This window comes from Aspergillus fischeri, genomic scaffold, assembly GCF_000149645.3.
Source record: "Aspergillus fischeri NRRL 181 1099437636262 genomic scaffold, whole genome shotgun sequence".
Taxonomy (NCBI): Eukaryota; Fungi; Ascomycota; class Eurotiomycetes; order Eurotiales; family Aspergillaceae; genus Aspergillus; species Aspergillus fischeri.
In genome coordinates this window covers 930,730-954,337 of record NW_001509764.1, presented here as the reverse complement: position 1 = coordinate 954,337, position 23,608 = coordinate 930,730, and the positions used below count along the sequence as shown (strand labels likewise).

Sequence of the window (23,608 nt, the reverse complement as noted above, 5' to 3'; positions counted from 1 at the left end):
CTTGTCGCTCTACGCCATTCCTCTTTTGGCAGGTCGTGTGGGAGTCCATTGTTGATCCTCCACTTGCTCGAGCCTAACGCATCTGTCCAGTTGCTACACTGCCTGATCTCTGGAGTCTGCCATCGTCTCTCGTGAAATCTCTCATCAAGAACCCAGGACGTTACTTCGTTCACTTGAGCCGCTTCCCGTCTGGTTTCTCTCGAGCTTCCATTTCCCAAGCTGAGACCTGTGCTCCAAGGTCTTCATAGCCATGAGAGTCTTCTCATCACACTCGTTGACGGCTGTCGATCTTCATTAATAATATGTCCGAAGGATGAGACTTGTTGACTGATCCACACTACCATGGGTGGAGACACTGAAATCGCGCCATAAGCGATGATCAGCTTGTGGTCTTGGAAGTGCTTCGTTCCCATCAAGACCTATCAGCACCTAGAATACGAGACATTGCCGATAAGACGCTTACTCTGTCTATTTGCTTCGTCGCTGGTTGGATCTTCCAGAAGTTCCAGCCTTCCAGGTATCGTCGATGCAACCTCATTATCGAACTAGTTTGCAGGATCCAAGACTTCCCCGCAATGCAGATACTTTCCCCTCACGCTTTGAGCTGTAAGCTAATTCGCAAGCTCAAGCTCTCGCGTATTAAAGCCAGCGAGTACCCTGGTCTTACCATGTTCTCCATGAGCTGTGCTGCAAGTGCAAGGCCTAGGGATTTGAGGTTGGCGCAGTGCTAGCAAATCTTTCTCTCGCAGCTTCTACCCTCCAAGGCCCCGAAAATGCGTGGTTACGGCTTGATTTCCTTGTTGCCAGTGGCTGCGGCCATCTGGGCACCAGCGATACATCAACCGGTGCCTGTTGATAAACGACAGTTGCCCAAAGACCCTACCGGAGTGAAGACTATCCATACTGCCAACAATGTTACGATTCGCTACAAGGAACCTGGAAAGGAGGGCGTTTGCGAGACCACGCCTGGGGTCAAGTCATACTCTGGCTACGTTGACATTTCGCCAGAGTCTCATACCTTCTTCTGGTTCTTCGAAGCACGCCACGACCCCAAAAATGCCCCCATTACTCTCTGGCTGAACGGTGGTCCTGGAAGTGATTCTTTGATTGGCTTGTTTGAAGGTTTGCGCACCCATCTTCTGACCTAGATGATGGCTTGATATCTGATTACCGATCAATTAGAATTGGGTCCTTGCAGGATCAATTCCACATTTGACTCCACTATCAATCCCCACTCGTGGAATGAAGTTTCGAATATGCTGTTCCTGTCTCAGCCTCTGGGCGTCGGTATGCATCAGACCACAGGCGCTCTTCAATATTCCGGGCTCACAACTCACGATACTGCAATACAGGATTTTCCTACAGCGAGGCAGAACCCGGCTCGCTGAATCCTTTCACTGGTGTTTTTGAAAATGCATCTATCGCCGGCATTCAAGGCCGATACCCGGTCATTGACGCTACCCTTATTGGTAATTCCTCACCCCGGACCCCGTTTCACATACTGCTCAGCCAGACCTCTTAACAATCTGTTCTCACAGACACTACTGATCTCGCCGCTCACGCCGCTTGGGAGATTCTTCAAGGCTTCATGGGTGGTCTACCGCAGTTGGACCACAGAATCAAGTCGAAGGATTTCAGTCTGTGGACCGAAAGTTATGGAGGGTAGGTCATGCCTTTCAACAGTCACTATGCAAGAAATCTTTTCTGACTTAGGGACGCCCGTCGCAAAGCCACTATGGCCCAGCGGTGAGTTTCCTATTCCTCTTCTTGAGCGCTTGGCACTAATGTTTGCAGTTCTTCAATTACTTCCATGAGCAAAATGAGAAAATCGCCAATGGTACCGTGGAAGGAATTCACCTCAACTTTAACTCCCTTGGTATTATTAACGGTATCATCGACGAGGGCATTCAGGTATGCTTGCATTTTCGATAGTTGGTGCTTGGCGTTGGGAGTTGCTAATGTCTTTCTCAGGCAAACTACTACCCGGAGTTTGCAGTGAACAATACCTATGGTATCAAACTCGTGAGTTGACCCTACGAGGCAGTGTCATGGAACAAGCCTACTTACATCGTTTAATATTATAGGTCAATGATACCGTGTACAACTACATGAAATTCGCAAACAAGATGCCAAATGGCTGTCAAGACCAAATCGGATATTGCAAGCAGACAAACCGTACTTCTTTGGCGGATTACGCGATCTGCAGCGAGGCCACGAACATGTGCCGAGACAATGTCGGTACGTTCATCAATCGTCCTGGGGTCCATCTTAAATGAGAAGGTAAACTTCTTACTGACCATATAATTAGAGGGACCATACTATGCATTTGGTAACCGTGGCGTATATGACATCCGGCACCCGTCCAAGGTAAGTGGGAGCAGGGCGCGTTCTATGAATGGGAATGACCTTGGAATCAATCATCCGAGGAGCATGAAAGCCCTGACTGAAGCGTGATTCACTGCACAGGATCCTACCCCGGAATCGTACTACGTCGACTACCTCAAGAAAGACTCGGTCATGAACGCCATCGGAGTGAACGTCAATTACACTCAGTCGAACAATGATGTATACTACGCCTTCCAGCAGACCGGCGACTTCGTCTGGCCCAATTTCCTCGAAGACCTGGAGGAGATCCTTAACCTGCCCGTCCGCGTGTCGCTCATCTACGGTGACGCCGACTACATCTGCAACTGGTTCGGTGGCGAGGCCGTCTCCCTTGCGGTGAACTACACCCATACTGAGCAGTTCCGCGCCGCCGGGTACACCCCGATGGTCGTCGATGGGATCGAGTATGGCGAAACCCGCGAGTACGGCAACTTCTCGTTCACTCGCGTGTACCAGGCCGGCCACGAGGTCCCCTACTACCAGCCTGTCGCGTCGCTGCAGCTCTTCAACCGCACTCTCTTCGGCTGGGACATTGCCAAGGGCACTACCCAGATTGGTCCCGATTACAGCACCAACGGCACGGCCAAGGCGACGCATACGGAGTCTTTCGTGCCCTTGCCTACCGCGACACCTAGCACCAGTGTCTACTGATCTTGTGCGTGTGTATATGTCTTTGTAGATCTGTACATATTAGGATCAAGGCTGCCCCAGAATCTGGTGTGCACATACATGAAGCAATGCATTCATACCGGCGCCTGCCGCAGTCACACGCAGCGGGTCTGCTATGCGAGCTCTAGATCATTATCCCCACGCGTAGAATCAGCATCTCAACGTAGAACGGTATTGATTAATCAGTAGATATATATGCATGTGCAGGTATAAACCTGATGCACATCTGACGAGGCATCCAAGCTCGAGACACCAGCGCTCAATGCCTTCAACCGAAGAGAGACGGCAAGACAAGGCGACAGGAGAATCGGCTAGGGCCTGCCTCGTCGGTCAATTAGAGAGAACATTAGTGGTCGTCCATCATAGATACATGCCCAGGAGCCTCATTCAAACATCCAAACCCTCTGAAGGAGTCGGAACATGACCAAAAACGCAGTGATGCAATAATAACCAAAAGTCCTGTCCAATACAAACATGAAGAAGGATCATGTTGTCATACTGTGCGCCAACACAACACGTCAATATGTTCGGGTGAAGGGGATCGAAGTTTTCAAGAGCGACTTAGGACGAGGACACATGTTTTGTGACTGGCTCTCCCTTCGTTGAGTCTCTGCGGTCTTCGATGGCAATACCATTCACATCTTCGGCTGTTTCGTCGGAAAACTTGAGGTCCTCCTCGACATCCACGTGATCCTTGATCTTGAAGAAGATGATGGGAGAAGCAATCAATAGGCTGCCAACAAGCAATCCCCAGCAGGAGGCGAACTGGGTCATAAAGGGGGTCTTTTCTGCATCCATGCTGCAAATATCGGAGATGTCAGCGAGGATGCTCTTGCAAGTCCATATACGGAGATTGAGACTTACCGCCACATTCCTGCAGCACCAGCCGATTGAATTCCCTTGTAGAAACCTGCAAAGTTTGCTAGTTTACGACCGTTGTTGGAGAGGGATCCCATAAACCTAGAAGTTGTCAGAGTTTCCGACACAAACTCGGTGGAGGTAACAAAGATCCGAAAGAGACCATTGTGGAGACTCACCAGTATGCGCACGTCTGGAAAGCTGCGTCGTAGAAGCCATAGAACATGTAGAGGAACATGGGACCAACGTAGCCATGGGACGTAAAGTCGACGTCTTGCTTGGCGGTGTCAAGGGTATACTGCTTCTGGAAAGCATAACCACCACCCCAGACACCCATGGTGATGACAAGGAGAATGAGCCAGTTGAGTTTGGCTCGCATGGACCGAGAAAGGGATTTCAGATCCAGAAGCTGACCAAAGACAAAAGCACCAACCATCTGCATGAGCCAATAGAGTAAACTGTTGAGAGACCGGGTACGAATGTTGAAGTAGGCGCCATTGACACTGTTGAAGTGGTATCCGTAGAACCAGTTACTCGCCAAAAACAAGGGAAAGAACAGGACGATGTAGTAGTCGGTGCGAAGAGTCTCATAGAGACCGAGGAGCTCCGATTTCCAGGTAGGGTTCTTCATCGAGATGACGCGGGAACCATCCTTGCGCACGACGTACTTGGAGTCCGAAAGGAACCAGGCGAGGACGAATCCCAGAGCCATGAGAACCATGAAGGCGATGTAAGTCCCGTCATTGACCGTTCCGGCGCTCGAGTGCAAATTCTGGCCCAAGGGAATCTGTGCGCTAGGAATCAGTAAACTGCGTCCCTGGAGACAAACCTATTGACGATCACTTACCAAACTTCCAATCACTCCACCAAGATTGAAGATGACCCAGAAGATTGCGATGAACTTTCCTTTCTCGTTCTCACGCGGATAGCTCATCATGACTGCACCCTGCGCGCACCACAATAGACCGGCACAAACACCCAGCAGGGCACCAGCGAAAATAAGGAAGCCGGCATTTTTGTTGTGGTTGTAGGAGAGAAGTGATGCCACATAGAGGAAATAGCCAAAACCACCAAAAGAGAGGGTCAGCTGAAGACCGATTCGGTTCGCGATGGAACCTGCGAAGAAGCCGACAACAGCGAAGGTACTGTACAGGGCCGTGTTGGCATTGCTGGTGTCCGTTCGATCGACCTGTCCACCACCTCCGAGACCACTGACGGCATTGAACATACCGGGGCATAGGAAGCAAACAAACGAGACCAGAACCAACTGGACCTCAGGCGAAGCAAACCATGGCAGAGTCAAGGGGCCAATTTTCAACGGCTTGTACATCCACGGCTTACCGGTGATGGCGCTATGACGGCCGGGCTCGGGGTCTGCGGTGATGGCGGGACCTTCCTTCTCGGGCTGGTGACCGTCTTCTGGCTTTTCGGATGCCATGCTGATATACTGTATGTCAAGAAGAACGAAGAGACGCGATGGTGTCGATAGTCAATGGCCCCACAAGAGACAGCGGGTGAATCAGACGTGATGAGCAGCAATGGGAATGTTTGTTGATCAGCAAACGTGCCCTAATACACCAGGATAGGTAATCAAGGACTGCAAGCAAACAAGGAGAGGATGAAAGAGGTAAGAGGTGTATACGGGTGTAGGTAGGTATATACGGATATGCAGAGTATGTTTATAAAAAACAAACACAAGCCCCTACTAGGTAGATAGATGTATACAAAGAGAGGCAGGATAAACAGCAAGGGGAGAAGATCGACGAAGACCCTTTGCGCCGGAAACAGAAGAAGGGGGGGAAGAATGCGGGATGACTGGGGGTCGGTATGTGTGTAACAGGGAACAGGGAGCTATATATAATAAAGTATGAGGGCCGACACAAATAAATATGTACGACTTGGATTACTCCCAAGAGGGAAAAGCCGATGTTTGTTTGTGTCAGACGAATCCGGGGTAAAGAGAAAAGGAGAAAGAAGAATGATGATGAGAAAGAAGAATAATACGAGAGGGAGAGCGGCCAAACAAATAGTCGACTGCGATGAGGATGCGAGGAGAGCTGAGCTGGATCCCCAACCACAAAAACATTCGAGTTCAATGAATCTGATTGATTCAAAAAAGGAGTAAACAAAATAATACTCTGAAACTGTGTCTGGAAGGGTTATTTTTAAATAAGAAAAAGGATCAGAGGGGAGGAGAAGCTAAAGAGAAGTGAAGTGGATTAGGGAAAAAGGGAAAAGAAAAAGTTTCAAATGGCACTAAGAGGTAACACCAAGTCTAATGATAGTCAGATACTCCGTAAAGATGGATTATCAGATAGATAAGTCTTCGATAAGCGAAGTCACACTCGAGGGACAAGGTGAAAAGAGGCAAACAATGGTAGATAGATTGTATAGTAACACTCATGTAGTGGATACAACTGAAGAGAGAGAACGAGCGAGAACGAGGCGTACCTTATCCTTGGGAAAGAGTGCAAGGGTTGCGTCGAGACAAGAGTGGTCAGAGCTCCCAATCAATCATTTCCACAGTCAATCATATGATACCAAGGACTGTGTGTGGTGTCCCATTTTTCTTTGGCACGAGTTGGTAGTAGTATACTCGGTAGTAGTTGATATGGCAGTGATACCTGCAAGGATGAGGAGATAGCGTGCAGCTTAGGGGAGAACTGAGAACCCTTGGATCTTGGATCTTGGGAGTGCAACGGACTCCACAGCAACTCCAGGATTATGGGGAATGCGGAGAGAACCACACAAATCACACGGACAACTTAGTAATGAAAACGAACAAGAAGATGGCCAAGATCATGGTGATGATGATGATGATGATGATGATGGATTATGGATAAGGGATGTCTTAGGTCGTACTCTCAGTAACTGAGATTAGTGTAGGGAACAGGAACGGCCTCTTCAATCAATACCTTATGATCGATCATATGCCATGAACAGCAACAGACAATAGACAAAGTTTCAAAAGACCAGGTCGAGGTGACAGCCACGCGACAGACGGCAATTGAAACAGTGACAGATGAGATGGAGTCGCCTGCTTAGTGCAAAGATGTCTCCTGCAGTTGTATTCGATTAGTCTCGCTTAGACTGATGCTTAACGACAATATTGGTACTACTTGATATTAATTACTACTAGGTTGTATGGTGGCTTCCTTGACTTAGTCTTATTTAATATTAATCACTGTTTACAATGCTTGCTCCTCTTAATAACATACGAGCGAAATTGAGGCAAACCACAGTACATGAGTCTCAAGAACAAAGATAAGCTGACAAGACCGACCGAGTAAGATGCGTATCTCTGTTGTGTAGATAACTGCCTATCAAATGAGCAGTGGAACTTGTGAAGCTCTGCAAATTTCCTCCTAATGGTTGGATTTTAGATATATCTCCAGGCTAGACCCAGAAGAACCAACAAAAACCAAGGTGACGGTAACATCGGTCGTTTGCATCTGTGCAACTGTACGGATGCGGAAGGCCAGTCGGAGTCTCTCGTTGGCTCAAGTCCAATATTTGAGGTAGTACTGGGCACCAGGTCATGGGCTTGGATGCTCCCCGGGTCAAAGTAGTATCGGTCAGCTAATCAATTCCACTACTTCCCGACCGAGAAGTGGTGAAATAATACCAACTCTACTGATGAAGATCGGATGACTTGGAATCCATAGATGCCCCATGCAATAGAATTTATACTGAGAATGAAATGGTCAGGCAGTCCGATGATTATCTCATTTCATATTTCTCTGCTTCAAACTATGCTCACTGACAGTCTGGAGAGTAAGGTAGGTACCTAGGTACCTTCATTCAGATGTTGGTATTGTAGTATATTACCTAGGTTCGGTCATCGCTTGTAATGCGTATGTTTTATCATCGTACTCGTACCAAATCTGTATTTAACCAAGCGAAATCAGTTTCGACAGTACGATTCTTCTGGCTTACATAACCTACGTGATATCAATCCCATGATGATCATCACCTCAGACAGAAGAGGCAAGCCTGTTATCATCCGTGGATCAGCACTCCCAAATCAACTTGTTAACGTTCGAGTTTGCCTGATAAGTCCTCATTATTAGCTAAAGGATAGCCATGCCTCTAATGACCATGTATGTCGCATCCACGTGGAGTTTGAATTGGCTTAGTATAGGTCGTACGAGGATTTCCATCCACTACCTTTTTCGACGTCACATCCCATAACGGTTTTCTTTGATCCTTCTGCCCCTCCATCATAGAGCGACAGCGTATGTTCCTTTGATGTCACCATCATGTAGCCAGGCAGTGTCATTATTGTCCCTTGCTTCGCTTGTTGCCTCCAAACTCTGTTCATATATTCTCCATCCGCAGGTATCAAAAAATATATCCACATACTCTCTCTACTTTTCCCCGGCGATTAACTTCATCCTCACTGTTTGCGCTTCTTATATTATAAGCGGAATACCGCCCGGTGGTACATCATAGGTGTAGGAAACGAAAGAGTCGGAGCCATCATGCCAGGCAAAACGACGACTACTCCGCGCATCACCAAATTCACCAACTGTCGCATCGTCAAGGGTTCCGAGCTTGTTGAACAGGATGTCTGGATCGATTCTCTGTCGGGCAAGATTCTCAAAGATCAGGAGGCTTTCTACGGATTACATCTTTCGCCGGATGAGGTCATCGACCTCGGCGGGCGTATTCTCGCTCCGGGATTGATCGATGTCCAGCTAAACGGCGCTCAGGGTTTTGACTTCTCTGTGCCTCAAGCGTCCAAGGAGGAATATAATGAGGGTTTGCGCTTGGTGAACAAGGGCCTTGCCAGGACCGGTGTGACTTCATACTTGCCTACTGTTGTCAGCTCAACCCCAGAGGTTTACTGGAAGGTATGACCGCCCCTGCGCGTCCGAAAATCAGCAGATCTGACTGGGTGCCCTTCCAGGTATTGCCCTCTTTGGGCCCTTCAGGCAGCAACCATCGTCCTGAAGATGGCGCGGAATCGTTAGGAGCCCATGTCGAAGGACCTTTCATCAACCCAAACCGCAATGGCATTCACAAGACCGAGGTGCTTCGTGCTGCCCAGAATTTCGAGGATCTAGAGGAGTGTTATGGGAAAGAGAATCTCACCGGAAGCTCCAAGTCAGTCAAGATGATCACGGTCGCCCCCGAGGTGGGAAACATGGTATCGACCATCTCCTCATTGACCTCTGCCGGCATCGTCTGCTCCATCGGTCACTCGGATGCGACATTCGAACAAGCGCTCTCAGCGACCACAGCGGGCGCTACAATGGTCACGCATATGTTTAATGCGATGCGGCCCTTCTACCACCGAAACCCAGGCATTTTCGGACTGCTGGGCCAGAGCGAACATCGCAGGCCCTTCTACGGCATCATCGCCGACGGTATCCATCTGCACCCGACCTCGATCAAGATCGCATACAACGCCCATCAGGACGGGCTCGTCCTCGTGACCGATGCAATGAAGCTCTGCGGCCTTCCCGACGGTGTCTATGATTGGACGAACGGCGAGCGCATCGTTAAGACGGGAGCCCGGTTGACCCTGGAGGGATCCGACAAGATCGCAGGTAGTTCGGCCACCCTGATCGAGTGCATCAACAACTTCCGGCGCTGGTCTGGCGCCTCTATAGCTGATGCCATTAACGCTGCCACGGCGACTCCGGCACGCTTACTGGGGTTACAAGGCGTCAAGGGTTCCCTGGACAGCGGCGCCGATGCGGACCTTGTCGTGCTGAGCGAGGAAGACGACCCTGACTCGCCCACGCTAACTGTCTGCCAGGTGTGGAAACGGGGAGTCAAGATCCATGACACTGATAAAGGAGTTACGTCTACGACTACAGTATGAAGCAGACACCCTGGCATATCCGTTCCTCTTTTTCTTCTCTCGCCTCTGGTAATTGCTCCGAACATTGTGCACACTTCCTTCCAAACCCGACTAGCATACTTTGGCTCTACTGTGGATTTGACTGCTCCTCGGTCTTTATCTTTCTGTTTTCCGGCGTTGTGCCCTGTATCCGATCCAGAGATTCCGATGATTGATCTTGCGCTACAGGTCCTTTGCCTAAAGGGCCCTCTGTCCTTTCTAGCCACGTGCAGCAAGTGCTATAGATATGAGGATAAAGATATTGCTCAGACTATGAACTAGATTTAAAGACAAATACATCATTAGACTTGTCCGTTGGCTCCTCTAAATGTATCAGTGCTCGTATTTCGTGATATTTCTTGTTTATTTTGCTTTTTGTCACCTCTTGGTATATACAGCATATCTTTTCACCTGTGTGAATTGCTGCTGGAGACAATATCCAAAAAGGAGCCAGCATCTGTACACAAAAAGCGATCATGCAATCCAGGCCAACACCATGCTAAAAAGCATCATATTTGAACTTCCTTCTTTTGCGCGCTTTTTTACCCCAATGATCCATATACCAGCACACCACCCAACTTTGCACCACTCATGATCCCGCATGAAGTCAGTCGCTTTATGGAATATTATCATGGGCGAAGACAGGCATCTCAACAAAAAAATAAGAGTGCTTTGCCAACTAGGCGGCATTTTACATGGCCCCGCGCCCCTGTGTACCAGGAATGCACAAGCAAACCCCAACCTTGGAAAACAAGGCCTTCTACAGCTTGGGCTGCTCCCGAGTCCAGCCTGCCTCTTCAGCGATCAGCTCAGCAGCGCGTTCTCCGATAGCCAACACAGTCAGCATCGGGTTGATGGTGGTCATCTCAGGGAAAACTCCAGCGTCCGCAATACGGACATTCTTCAGGCCACGGATTTTGAGCTGGTGGTCGACAACAGCCATGGGATCGCGGGAGATGTCTCCCATCTTGGTGGTACCAGCAGGGTGGTAGACCGTGTGAGCCACACGGCGACCGTACTCTGACAATTCCTCATCAGTCTGGACCTTAGGTCCCGGCGCCACCTCACGCTTAATCCAATCCTTGAACGGAGCCTGCTGCGCAATCCGGCGCGCCGCCTTGAGACCGGCCACGATGGTTGCGGCGTCGTAGCCCTCGGGGTCAGTGAAGTAGCGGAAATCCAAAGCCGGCTTCACGGAGGGGTCTGCCGAGGTGAGGTAGAGACGACCACGAGAGCGGGGGCGAGGAATGTTGGGTGTCATGCAAAAGGCATCAACGGGGGTTTCATAGCCCAGACGGGTCGTGTTGAGGCAGAAGGGAATCTGGTAGCAATGCATCATGATATCGGCGGCACAGCCATCGGAGCCAGCCGCATTGGGAGCTTCGCGCCGCAGGAAGATGCCCGCATCCGAATCCATAGTAGTCTGATTGGGGGGAACAGGACGGTTGAGCTCCCAGATAATAATACTCTCTGGGTGATCGAGGAGGTTTTCACCAACGCCAGGCAAATCCTTGACGACCGGAATCCCGAGAGAACTCAGCTGCTCACGGGGTCCCAGACCGGAGAGGAGCATCAATCTCGGCGTATCGACAGCACCGGCACAAAGAATAGTTTCCTTCTTGGCTCGCAAGGTGTGTTTGACACCGGATTGCAGAGTCACGTCAACACCGGTGACGGTGTCTCCTTCGACATTCACGCGAGACACCCACGCGTTGGTAAGGATTGTCAAGTTGGGGCGCTTCTCCTCACCGCACAAAATAGGGTGGATGTATGCCACACTAGCACTGCTGCGACGGCCATCATCTGGATTGTACGAGACGGAGAAGAAACCAACACCCTCGGTCAGTTCACCCTTGGAACGGATTTCCTTGTTGAAATCGTGGATGATGGGAATGTTCATGGCAGTCGAGCAAGCCTGCACCCAGTCCTTGCACAGCTGGTTTCTGTGACGGCTGTGAACGGGCTGCACAGTGTTCCGCAGGTTGTCGAGGACACGAGTAAAGGTCTCAAAGGACCAGCCCTTGCAACCCTGCTCCTCCCATCTTCTGCAGTCATACTCGAAGGGGCGGAAGGAAATGAGAGTGTTGTGGCTGGAACAACCACCCAAGACCTTGGCGCGAGAGTGACGGATATGACTGTTGCCTGGAGAATGAAAAGACGGTTAGCAACTGACAGAATTGCTAAGTAGTCCGCAAGGACGTGCGGATAGAACAGAGAATGTGCGAAGAATACACACCCATGGGCTGCTCTGTGGTGGGATAGTCATAGTCCAGCTCGCCTCCCAGGAGGTTGAGCCATTCCCGCAGATTAAGGACTCTGTCATCCATGAAGTCGCTGGGACCACCCTCAATGACTAGAATCCGCTTATTGGGCAAGTACTGAGCCAGCCGACTAGCAATGACACAGCCGGCCGTGCCACCGCCGACAATAACATAGTCATAGCTATTGACGTCGGATGCAGGGAAATCGTTTGTGGTGGCCATGTCGAAAGATAGTGATGGAATGAATGTTTGAAGGGCGCTTCTACTGGTGCGGAGAACAAACCCGGGATGAATTGGTGAGGAAACAAGAGGATTCCAGCACCTCTGGAGATCGGCAAGAGAGGAGAGACTAGGTAAAGAGGGCGACGCAATGAGACGGTTTAGAAAGATAAAAGCAAAGAAGTGTAGAATCCTGACGGAATTCTGATAGATTTTAAATTGAAGGACGGAATTAACTTAAGAGACATGGGCCTCAGGTGTCCAGGCGGCCATCCATCCGTTCGCCGCCAATCTTTTTCCTCTTTTTCCTCTTCCCTAACTATTATTCCCCACCACAAGAAAGGTGCCGAAAGGAGGATCAGCCAATCGAAGACGAAAGTCTTCTTATCCCCAGAAGAACGCAGGCCGTATTAGATAATGGAAACACGGTTTAATATGGCCTGATACTGGGTTCGGATTGGACTATAATTGTCATCTTCCGCTTCGATGGTTGATCGACCGCACCTAGAGGTAATGTAACTACCTTACTACATCGATCTGCATGCTAGGTGAAGACTATGCAGGTACCTAGAAGGGTTCCCTCCGTACTGGAGTAGGCACCTCATCGTCGACCGCCTTCGTTTTTATATTTCAAGTACCACGGGTTGTGATCTCTGGTCGGACGAAAAGGCCACTCGACGTCATCGAACGACTCCGCGGCCCACACGACTCACGAGGGCTTTGAGACTAAGACGACGCCACGATCCACGAACTCACACTAGGGCAGTCGCACTAATTCATTAACGGTTTGAACATCCTTCGGAGGCTCGTCACTGTGCTACTGAGTAGATCCTGGATTCTATTACCCCCTTGGTATATGATAAGAGTGAGACAGCACGGTTGTGCATGAGTTCTTTTCACCTAAAAGATTATCATTACTGGAGACTCCGCTAATCATGTCCGAATGGAGTAGTAAAATGCAAGAAAGTTCACTTCATGAGACGACGCTATTTGGATATCGGTCTTGTCCCGTGTTTCCTATTGGGGGCCATTCTTTAATTTCCCCATCCATCCCAGCCTCTCTAGCTTTTGACGCTGTTTGACCATCGCGTGGCTAGTCCCAGACCATCAAAACTTGGTTTCATTGTTGAGCAGTATCTACGGAGGAAGCCGTACTGGCCCAGCACTCAGGAATAGCTGTGGATTTTCTCCTCAAAGATGGCATTGCAGCGCAGCATCTCTCGAGCAGTAGACTGCCTATAATGTTGGCTGTTGATTCTCTACTAGTACGGAGGAGCACTGGGACAACAGGACCTTTTCGGATGCTCGGAAGGAGAAATCAACCACGATCTCACAGGCCTTCTGTTGACCAATAGGTCTGTTGTGGAGTTGGTTTAGTGGTCGTAGCCACAGCGGAGCCTGTCCTCGTCAAATGAAGAGGGGGCGGAATTATGAGGCGGTGTGATTCAGATATGAATACATCACCAGTCAATAATGAAGCTAACTATCTGCACCTATCTGCGAAGTACTATCAATACCTCTCTAGTACTCTGAGCAACCTGCCAGTTACACACAGGGCAAAATATCTATCCTTCATATATCATATTTCGATATCTACGTCGTGATCGCACTATACAAATTTCCAGCGGCCCCCCCCTAAAGCGAAAAGAACATGGCGGACCTACCTTTCCCTCCTCGTCACCCATTTTACGACGGCAAAATCCAGTCGGCGTCTTCCGGTCGGACTTTTCGCACAATAAACCCTGCCGACAATACTCCACTAGCTGAAATCCATGTTGCTTCAAATTCTGATACAGATGCCGCCATTGCAGCTGCTGACCGCGCGTTCCCCTCATGGTCGCAAACCCCTCATATCGCTCGTGCGCGCATTCTACAAAAGGCCGCGGCGTTGCTGCGGGAGAGAAATGACGAACTCGCGCGTCTCGAAACTCTAGATTCCGGCAAGGCCTATTCGGAGACAAGCACAGTCGACATCGTGACTGGTGCAGATGTACTGGAATACTACGCCAACCTGGTAGGAGGAGGCGGTCTCAATGGCGAGACGACGCAGTTAAGAGAAGATGCATGGGTCTTCACCAAGAAGGCTCCGCTGGGAGTCTGCGTTGGCATCGGCGCATGGAACTATCCTCTCCAGATGTAAGTACTTTGGGATTCTTGGCCAGACGGAGCGCGCGAAACATATCGCATCTGCTTGTCTCTTTTTCTCAACCGGGCTTAGCAATTGACAAATGTGACACAGTGCTCTCTGGAAATCAGCACCATGTCTTGCGGCTGGAAATACCATGGTCTACAAGCCTAGTGAATATACGCCCTTGCATGCGCAGATGCTGGCTGAGGTCTACCGGGAAGCTGGACTTCCCCCTGGGGTATTCAATGTTGTCTATGGCGCTGGGGATGTGGGTGCTTATTTGACCGCTCACCCCCTGATCGCCAAGGTCAGCTTCACAGGCCAGGTTGCAACAGGAATGAAGGTGGCCGGCTCCGCCGCGGGACAAATGAAGTACGTCACGATGGAGCTAGGAGGCAAGAGCCCATTGCTCATCCTCCCTGATGCGGACCTTGAAAATGCAGTAAATGGGGCCATGATGGCCAATTTCTTTAGTACAGGCCAGGTTTGTACTAATGGGACTCGAGTGTTCGTCCCGAGAAGCATGAAGTCTGCGTTTGAGAAGGCTCTTTTGGACAAGATGCAATATATACGTCCCGGGCCGTTGTTTGACAACGCAACGAACTTCGGACCCTTGAGTTCCGCTCTTCACCTCGAAAAGGTAACCTCGTACATTCGTCATGGCATTGAGACGGACAAGGCAACGCTCCTCTATGGCGGGCTGGGAAAGCCCTCCCTTCCAAAGGAATTGGAGAATGGGTTCTGGGTGAGGCCAACTGTCTTCACGGACTGCACCGACTCCATGCGGATTGCCCAGGAAGAGATTTTTGGGCCGGTCATGTCAATCCTGTACTACGATACAGTCGAGGAAGCTGTCAGACGCGCGAACAACACTGAGCTTGGCCTCGCGGCTGGCGTCTTTACGCGAGACCTGAATATGGCGCATCGTATCATCGACCAGCTCCAAGCAGGCATTACATGGATCAACTCCTGGGGTGAAAGCCCGGCCGAGATGGCTGTGGGTGGCTGGAAGAAGAGTGGTGTTGGCGTCGAGAACGGCCGCAGAGGTATCGAAGCCTGGGTGAGGAACAAGAGTACGCTGGTGGATATGAATGGACAGGTTGCCACTGTCTTTGCGAAATTGTAATCCAAAATGAATGAAAGTGTACAAATTTTCCGCTAAAGGAGCGATTGTATCAAGTATCTTAGTCATGAAGAACTGAATCATTCTCATCGCAGACATCGAAACAGCTTCTGGAACAAAACTCAAAACAAATTTACTTCAAATCCCAACTCCTCGGTGTTTGTCGTTTTGCCCTCTTATGTATAAGATGTCTCAATACAGGTAACTTATCTTAGTACTTGAAACTAGCCATTGCAACAATAATAAATTGGCGGGATATGTAAAAAGCTCGCAGACAGCAAGAACGCCAACTGAGACGATCATCAGGAGCCAACTCTATACGCAGTAACTAGTTGCTATGCAAAGCGAACAAATATATCTATGAAGAAAGCAAAATCGGCCTATACAACACAACACATTCATAAATATGACAAACAGTCGTCAGCAACGGCGCGCGAACAAGTCTGCTGCATGTTCATCCTAAGTCCTTAAACCTTCAGAGAAATAGTAAATACTCCGGCGGAGTTGTCCAGCATTTCTGTTGCCAATAGACTGTAGCAACCTGGGTCACGAAACTTGCGACTCCCTTCAATGGGATACGACTCTCGCGCCCATCCGATCGAACATCATGTCGGCTTTGAGCGTCGAGTCCAAGCCGCCAATAGCGGAGTCTACCAATCGAGAAGACATGCTATCAGGTGTCAATTCATCTTCCTCTATAGAGTTTTGGAACTCTGTGTTGATTCTCAGGTCCTTTGGAGCTTTAGGAGGTGTTGATGCGGGGGTGAGCTGCTGCGGCAATTTGCCCGCCCCCAATGGAGCAGGTACATAGGTCCTTGGTCGATAGACAAGTGGCGGGCCTTGGGTACGAGCATCTGTTCCAGACTGCTCGATTGACTCGAAATAGCGGACTGTCTTGACCTTCAACTCCAAGGTAGCATCGCGGTCGCAGACAACTAGCGGGTGTTGATGCAACTGCAGTGCTGACAGTGTCCACATGTGGTTAACACCACCCTCGAGACCCTTCTTCAACGCAAGAGCTTTGTGAGCGCCCGTTGCCACGATGACCACTTCCCTGGCCTCCATTATGGTCTGAATGCCAACTGTCAAAGCCATGCGGGGAACTTTCTCAACATCATTGTCGAAAAACCGCGAGTTCGCAAGGATTGTATCGTACGCCAATGTCTTCACCCGGGTTCGACTGCTCAACGAGGATCCCGGCTCATTGAAGGCAATATGGCCATCAGCTCCAACGCCGCCCAGGAAAAGCTCGATGCCGCCATAGCCGGCAATGCGGGCTTCGTAGGAAGCACATTCGGCAGCCAGATCTGGGGCGTTGCCATCTAAGATGTTGATATTCTGCGGTGGAATGTCGACGTGCGAGAAAAAGTGCTTGTACATGAAGCTGTGATAGGATTCGGGGTGGTCACGTGGTAAACCCACATACTCATCCTGAGTCGATCAGCAAACGGCGGCATACAAAGAGCCATGATAATGATCAACGGAGGAAAATACCATATTGAACGTCACGACATTTTTGAAAGATATTTCACCTGCCCGGTGGCGCTGCACAAGTGTTCTGTATATAATCTCGGGGCTGCTGCCAGTGGGAAGACCCAGTACGAAAGGACGATCCTGAGTGGGTTTGAAAGCCTTGATACGACCTATTGAGTAGCAGAGAAATAAGTGTTAGAGAAGTAACCAAGTAAGCCTCATCGACAAGATAAAGGTTGAACGTACTGATGATATAGTCGGCAATATATTCCGACGCCTGCTGAGCGTTCTCCCTGATGATAACTCTCCTACAGAACGTGTCAGAAAGCAGCGAAAAAGATTCTTTTTATTTATCTCCCATCTTGAAAACGCCTCTTGACGCCTCTTGACGTCTCGATGAAAGTGGCAGCAGGCAGAAGTAGAAGGCATACTTACATGGTGATTTTATCTGTAGTTGTACGTCACTTCACCAAAAAGGTTTAGCCGATAAGGGCTGATAAGATGGCAGGGCTGAGACCCGTAATATCAGAGCTGGTTATGGCAAGAAAGGCTTCGTTCGCGGTCAGGGAAGTAGAATGGATCTATCGCGCCGTGTGTGTGTGTGAAAATTAGATATAAAAGTATGTCCAACTTGGACAAAGGAGGGTGCTGATAAAGTAGCCGTCTGCTACGAAGGATTTGAATGTTCGCCCCATCGTCCATGGATCTGTTGCAACTCAGCCTGTCAATCTGGATCGGCTTGTGGAGTATGACAGGATGATACCTCCCACTCCAAAGGATTCGATATACTGTATTGCATAGATTACTACTATACTAGGTACTTCCTCTTCTTCCGTGCAACTCGTAATACTACAAGGTATGACTGTTCTTACTCCTCGCCCTAAATTCATGATACTTGCCTACTAACCGTGGCCATGGTAAGCAAAGCTCCCTTGTTGCTGAACTTCCATTCAAATATTCTGCGCCCGTTTGCTCTGTACTGTACGAGAAAGAGTCCGTGGTTCAACTGCTGCAGATGACGCACCACCATCCATCGAGGGTGATGTCAACGCGCAACCAATCGGGGAGGCGAATGGGGAAATGTGAATACTATTTGGTTATCAATAAGAGGCAAGTTATTATGAAGTAGGTTGGACGAAAAGGTTCCATCTGGCTGGCAATCGACCTGACGTTACAAAAAGAGGTGGCAGACGAAACAGGTGACCTTGATGGGCATCATAGTAGACTCGATCCGAAAGGAATATTCTGATAGGAAAGTGGCAGAAACTCGGCCTTGTCGAGTTACTACTGATTAGTATTAGGTGCTCTTCACTTTCAACGAACGACTCCACTGTTGCATTCGGCATCGGATGGAAACCCGGGGAAGAGTGCAACCCTATGTAGCCTGGCTGTGGCGTTGCATACAGTTTCATTCACCAAAGTCGGGCTTGTCTGTAACAGACTGAAATCACACATACATGTGTTCTGTTATGTATTGTAAATTAAAGGTAATGTATGTTACAGCATGGAATTGCAGAATCAGTACAGAGTGCGGAGAAAGGCAGAAGGTAAGGTAGAGCTTCAATTCTCACGTGATAAGCCCTCTTAGTCATAGAACCTCGCTGACACGAGTGATTGAGGGAAAACAATGGGCCGTCAATGCTTTCTCTCCGTCCCCCCGGACGCTTTTCTACTAGGAGACCGCAGACAGTTCTTTGCCGATGCCCCTGTCAGGCAAGGCTGTACTAATATTGTGCAGTTCACCGGTAACCATTAGAGCAACTCACGCCGAGTGCCCCATCCCCATCTCTGCTAGGCCATCTCCATTATCTGGCCCGCATTGAGCCGACGGAGTACCGAGCGCGCTAATCATAATCAATAATCGTCGTTTTACCTTATCGACCGTCCTAGCCTCCTAGGTGAGGTAGCTAAAGTGCCTCGAAGCTGGGAATATGAGCTACTAGCAAGATAACTTACCTGACATTACTACCAGCTCGCACGCGCGCCTTGGGGACCAGCCAGTTAGATTTCAGCATCAGGAGCTTAATTCAATTGCCGTATCTGGTTACTCCCCAGTCGGCTTACGTCGACGTTTGCGGTTATCGTGCCACAACACCACGCTCATTTCCATCATCAACAACACTCTAGAATCCTTTGACAGGTCACCTTACTCTCCACTCCCTTCAGTTTTGCACCTGCATTCCTCAACCAGGGCCCTGATGGCCCCGAAAGAGGATATGCTGCCCCCTGGCTGGGAGGATCTAGACAGGTAGGAAATTTACCGTCTTAGCCACTTGTTTATTGTTTTCTTTCCCTTATAATTGTCCGTCTTTACTGTATTCCATGGTCTACATTCGGTCCATCAAGCATAATTTATTACGTTTTCTCTGGGCCTTCAACTTTACTTCTCTGTCCGTACAGTTTGCTTGACGACTGAATAATGGCTGACTCTTTGGTCTTCCCCTTTGCGTCCTGTTTATAGACAGATGGGGCAGCTCTTCATGATGGGCTTCGATGGGACGTCAGTCAATCCTCAAATTCGCTCTCTTATCGAGAATTACCATCTGGGCTCAGTTCTGTTGACAGCCAAGAACTTAAAATGTATTGTCACATCTATCATTTTCCTCTTCCCTTCGAGCACCTCTTTATTGACCACTTATCAAAGACATTCAACCTTCCCTTTGCTAACAAAACGAATCGCGAGCAGCTGCAGAAGAGGCAACGCGACTGGTCCTTGAGCTACAAACAATCGCCCGAGATGCTGGCCATCCTGTGCCTTTACTTATCGCCTTGGATCAGGAAAACGGCGGCGTGAATAGCCTGTACGATGAAATCTACATCCGACAGTTCCCCAGCGCAATGGGAATCGCAGCAACTGGTTCAAAGTCACTGGCTCATGATGTCGCTTACGCTACAGCCCAAGAGCTCAAAGCTGTAGGGGTCAACTGGATCCTTGGCCCTGTACTAGACGTGTTGACTAATGTACGAACCCAGCCGCTGGGGGTTCGCACTACCGGCGATGATCCCCAGGAGGTGTCGCAATATGGCGTTGAGTTCATGAAAGGCTACAAAAAAGCAGGATTGGTGACATGTGGCAAACACTTTCCGTCCTATGGTAACCTTGAATTCCTCGGGTCTCAAACAGACGTTCCCATCATCACCGAGTCGCTGGAGCAGCTCAGCTTGACAGCGCTGGTCCCATTCCGCAATGCCATAGTCCACGGTTTAGATTCGATGATGGTGGGAGGTGTCTCAATGTCGTCTGCCGGCGTGAATGTCATGCATGCTTGTCTGAGTGAGCAGGTTGTTGATGACTTGCTGCGGAAAGATCTGAAATTCAATGGTGTGGTGGTTTCTGAGTGCTTAGAGATGGAGGCTCTCACTCACAATATCGGTGTCGGCGGCGGAACAGTGATGGCGAAGAATGCGGGCTGTGATATCATCCTCTTGTGCAGATCCTTTCCGGTGCAACAGGAGGCGATCAATGGTTTGAAGCTCGGGGTGGAGAACGGCATCATTGGTCGGGCTCGCATAGAGCAATCTTTGCGCAGGGTTTTGAAAATGAAGGCGAAATGCACCTCTTGGGACCAAGCCTTGAACCCTCCGGGACTGCCATCTCTAATGCAGATGCAACCATCTCATACCAGCCTCTCCAAAAGGGCATATAACAACTCTATTTCAGTTGTACGTGATAAGCAGAATCTGCTTCCGCTGTCCAACATCATTGAGCCTAATGAGGAATTGCTACTTTTGACTCCGTTAGTCAAGCCATTGCCCGCATCTGCAGTCTCTCGTTCGGTGACGGAGCACATGAATGTCTCTATCGACCCGATTGCTTCAGATAGAACCGCCTCTGTGCTGAGCGGTGAGAGTGTCTTCAAGGAACTGGGTCGTTCTCTCTCACGTCAAAGAAGTGGTCGCGTTCTTCACACATCTTACACGGCCAATGGCGTCCGACCAATCCACGAGAATTTAATAGATCGGGCTAGTGCCGTCATTGTCGTCACTGCCGATGCAAACAGGAACCTATACCAGCATGGCTTTACGAAACATGTCTCTCTAATCTGTAGGTCTCAGTTTACTCCATCGGGCGAGCCGCGAGAGAAGCCTATGATCGTCATCGCCGCTAGTTCCCCATATGATTTTGCCATGGATACGTCCATTGGTACCTATGTCTGCACTTACGATTTCACAGAGACCGCTTTGGAGGCGTTGGTCAAAGTTCTCTATGGAGAATTGACACCAAAAGGCTCATTGCCGGGTTCTATCAGCCGCAGCCAGAAGCTCCATCAAGCGCGGCAGCACTGGCTTGTAGAAAACTGGAATGAAGAGAGAGATGCTCAGTCCTTGGATACTTTACTGGATGCAGTCAGAGCGGATTGCGCGCAGGGTCAGCGTTCTGAGCTGCTAGGTGTGACATCCAGCAGCTTCTTATTACGAAGAGAAGAAATTGACGAGGCGCATTTTGTTGTACGAAACAGCAGTACGCAGGCTTTGTACGGATTTTGCTCGACTTATTTCTTTAGGTCGACGGGCACAGGCGTTATTGGATCTTTGATTGTTGATCCTGCAAGACGGAAACTGTCTATTGGGAACTCACTGCACAACCGCGCAATCCGAACACTTCTTCAGCGAAAGGGAATGAGGAGGTTTCAGCTGGGTTCTCGACTCCCAGGCATATACCTAGGCATTCCGTCTTCCAATCCAGTGGAGCGTAAGAGGTTACGCCAGTGGTTTGCCAACCTGGGCTGGAACACTGCCCTTTCGCGACCGGTTTGCAGTGTGGTGCTGCGGAATCTTCCAACATGGACGCCGCCTGATGGCCTCGTACAGGGGTTGAAAAATGCTGACGTCTCTTACGACCTTGTTCATGGATGGGATTATGCGGAGCCTATCCTTGATCACATCAAGACGAATTCTCGACAAGGTCTTATTGATATATACAAGATCGCTTTGGGAGGAGCACCAAACTGTGGCATAATACGGGCCACGCGGCCGAGCGATGGAGCAATTTTGGGTACTGTGGTGATATACAACGGACGGTCGCCATTGGCAGAGCACATGCCTGTGCTGAAAGCCACACAACCGTCGAGCGGAGGCATATCGTCTCCAGTGATCTCTCCGTCTGTTGGCGAGTATGCTACGGTGATGCAGGGGCTCATATTACTGGGCATCAAGCAAATCCGGAGACAAGGTGCAGAGGCCGTTGTCATTGACTGCGTAAGTTCAAGTTCCTTTTATCCAGCGTTCCAAAGTATTCCGTTCGCTCTCCCGGCTCACGGGTTAAGTTTGCATCTCGATCTGCAGTATGTTAACACGTTATCTTTACAGGTTGATGGCGACAGCAATTTCGATTGCCTGTCTGGAATGGGCTTCAGCATGCTGCATAGCTTCGAGGAAGTGAACTGCGATGCAGCAACCTGGACCATGATGCCAACGACGTGAACGAAGTCAAAGTTTTTTCGCCTCTCGACTGCCATCATTCTCTTTGCTATGACTTTGATGATATCCCTTTACTTCATCTTTCTCATTTCTTTCACTATTGAACATGTTCTTGTCTGATTGACCTCGATTGCACGGTCTATCCGTGTCAGAAGTTATTCTCTTTCCGCAAGAATTAAGGCGGCCATCTGGCTGTTCTCGTACACGACTCGCGGGGACTCTTTTCGTCTTCTTCCATGTCTATATGTATATATTCTCAATTTTTCTGTCACTTCCCACTATCTTTGCCGTTCTATCGCTTGCCCCATGATCCGACAGATTGACCTTGACTTGATGCCAGGGAACTTGATCAGCAGCGGGGAGCGTGGATGTATATATCACCAGGGCCTGTCGAAGAGGTTGCTGAAGCAACTTCTGAGGAGAAATAGGAAATGTGTAAGATGCGTCATCTAGAGGGTCAAGAAAAGCCACTTTAGAGCACTAGTACGTTTCTTACACCTTGGAAGGATCAACATGAAGTGACTAAAATGGATGAACTTCTACACGTTCTAGCTTTAGAATGTTAATGGTGCTAAGGTCAAAGCCACCAAGTGAGATCTCAAAGCCAGTTTTGCGGGAAGGAGAGGGTGAACACCGTGATTTGGAACGTTTCAGTTCCATTCAGATGGCAGGAGATTGATTCAGAGAATGTCCCTGTTGAAGGCCGTATGCTCTTCTCGCTGCCTCGCAAACGAGTTTAAGACACCCAGAAAAGCTCCTCCTGAATCAAGTCTCGCACAGGACCTTGACATTGATTTGTGTTTACGAGATAGAATGATTCATTGTTTGAGCCTCGAGGAGGCATCAAATTCCCAACCCAAGGGCCTACTTATTCCCTACTTCTTTTCGTCCGTTCAATGGTTTGGAAAGAGACATCTGTTGTCCTCGGAGCCGAGGAACAGTTCCTGACGAACGAAAATCGTGGCTTTCATGAAGTCGAAGTCCGGCGGACCGAAGTCCCAGCTGAATCCGGCGTGCGCTCTCGACGGTTTGAGACTTCCCGTCTGAGAGCCGGCGTCCCAAGCGGGACTTTATCTTCGCTAGATCAAGGACAGGGAATAATCAGGGTCTGTAGACGTTTCGGGGGTGTCCAATGATAAACCGGACGAGTAGAACGATAATTAAATCACGAAGGAGTTGGTAAAAGTTGTTTGCGGAGAATCAGGCTCGGGCATAATTTGAGA

The 23,608-nt window shown here is 49.4% G+C and overlaps 7 protein-coding genes across 7 annotated transcripts, besides 2 other annotated features; 4 read left to right on the top strand and 3 right to left on the bottom strand.

The window, feature by feature from the left end:
* Positions 1 to 773: 773 nt before the first annotated feature.
* On the top strand, positions 774 to 3,036 carry NFIA_096830 (S10 family peptidase; the record flags this gene model as incomplete). The annotated part of the gene is made up of 10 exons (XM_001261957.1): positions 774 to 1,122; positions 1,183 to 1,287; positions 1,353 to 1,469; positions 1,539 to 1,662; positions 1,731 to 1,746; positions 1,795 to 1,911; positions 1,972 to 2,022; positions 2,085 to 2,238; positions 2,309 to 2,367; positions 2,467 to 3,036. 10 exons carry the CDS (start codon positions 774 to 776, stop codon positions 3,034 to 3,036), a joined length of 1,662 nt encoding a protein of 553 aa, XP_001261958.1.
* A 579-nt stretch (positions 3,037 to 3,615) lies between these two features.
* Positions 3,616 to 5,350, bottom strand: NFIA_096820 (unc-93 family MFS transporter; the record flags this gene model as incomplete). Its single annotated transcript, XM_001261956.1, has 4 exons — positions 3,616 to 3,853; positions 3,919 to 4,014; positions 4,092 to 4,699; positions 4,760 to 5,350. 4 exons carry the CDS (start codon positions 5,348 to 5,350, stop codon positions 3,616 to 3,618), a joined length of 1,533 nt encoding a protein of 510 aa, XP_001261957.1.
* Positions 5,351 to 6,709: 1,359 nt separating this feature from the next.
* Positions 6,710 to 6,743: a microsatellite.
* Positions 6,719 to 6,743: a microsatellite.
* A 1,650-nt stretch (positions 6,744 to 8,393) lies between these two features.
* Positions 8,394 to 9,742, top strand: NFIA_096810 (N-acetylglucosamine-6-phosphate deacetylase; the record flags this gene model as incomplete). Its single annotated transcript, XM_001261955.1, has 2 exons — positions 8,394 to 8,765; positions 8,822 to 9,742. The coding sequence occupies 2 exons, from the start codon at positions 8,394 to 8,396 to the stop codon at positions 9,740 to 9,742; spliced, it is 1,293 nt and encodes a 430-aa protein (XP_001261956.1).
* Positions 9,743 to 10,520: 778 nt separating this feature from the next.
* NFIA_096800 (GMC family oxidoreductase) lies at positions 10,521 to 12,243 on the bottom strand (the record flags this gene model as incomplete). The annotated part of the gene is made up of 2 exons (XM_001261954.1): positions 10,521 to 11,902; positions 11,997 to 12,243. 2 exons carry the CDS (start codon positions 12,241 to 12,243, stop codon positions 10,521 to 10,523), a joined length of 1,629 nt encoding a protein of 542 aa, XP_001261955.1.
* A 1,648-nt stretch (positions 12,244 to 13,891) lies between these two features.
* Positions 13,892 to 15,494, top strand: NFIA_096790 (betaine aldehyde dehydrogenase; the record flags this gene model as incomplete). Its single annotated transcript, XM_001261953.1, has 2 exons — positions 13,892 to 14,376; positions 14,480 to 15,494. The coding sequence occupies 2 exons, from the start codon at positions 13,892 to 13,894 to the stop codon at positions 15,492 to 15,494; spliced, it is 1,500 nt and encodes a 499-aa protein (XP_001261954.1).
* Positions 15,495 to 16,058: 564 nt separating this feature from the next.
* NFIA_096780 (putative glucosamine-6-phosphate deaminase) lies at positions 16,059 to 17,659 on the bottom strand (the record flags this gene model as incomplete). Its single annotated transcript, XM_001261952.1, has 5 exons — positions 16,059 to 16,922; positions 16,986 to 17,134; positions 17,211 to 17,272; positions 17,400 to 17,412; positions 17,596 to 17,659. 5 exons carry the CDS (start codon positions 17,657 to 17,659, stop codon positions 16,059 to 16,061), a joined length of 1,152 nt encoding a protein of 383 aa, XP_001261953.1.
* Positions 17,660 to 19,162: 1,503 nt separating this feature from the next.
* NFIA_096770 (putative beta-N-acetylglucosaminidase) lies at positions 19,163 to 22,388 on the top strand (the record flags this gene model as incomplete). The annotated part of the gene is made up of 4 exons (XM_001261951.1): positions 19,163 to 19,212; positions 19,426 to 19,544; positions 19,651 to 22,163; positions 22,275 to 22,388. 4 exons carry the CDS (start codon positions 19,163 to 19,165, stop codon positions 22,386 to 22,388), a joined length of 2,796 nt encoding a protein of 931 aa, XP_001261952.1.
* Between the last annotated feature and the right edge of the window lie 1,220 nt (positions 22,389 to 23,608).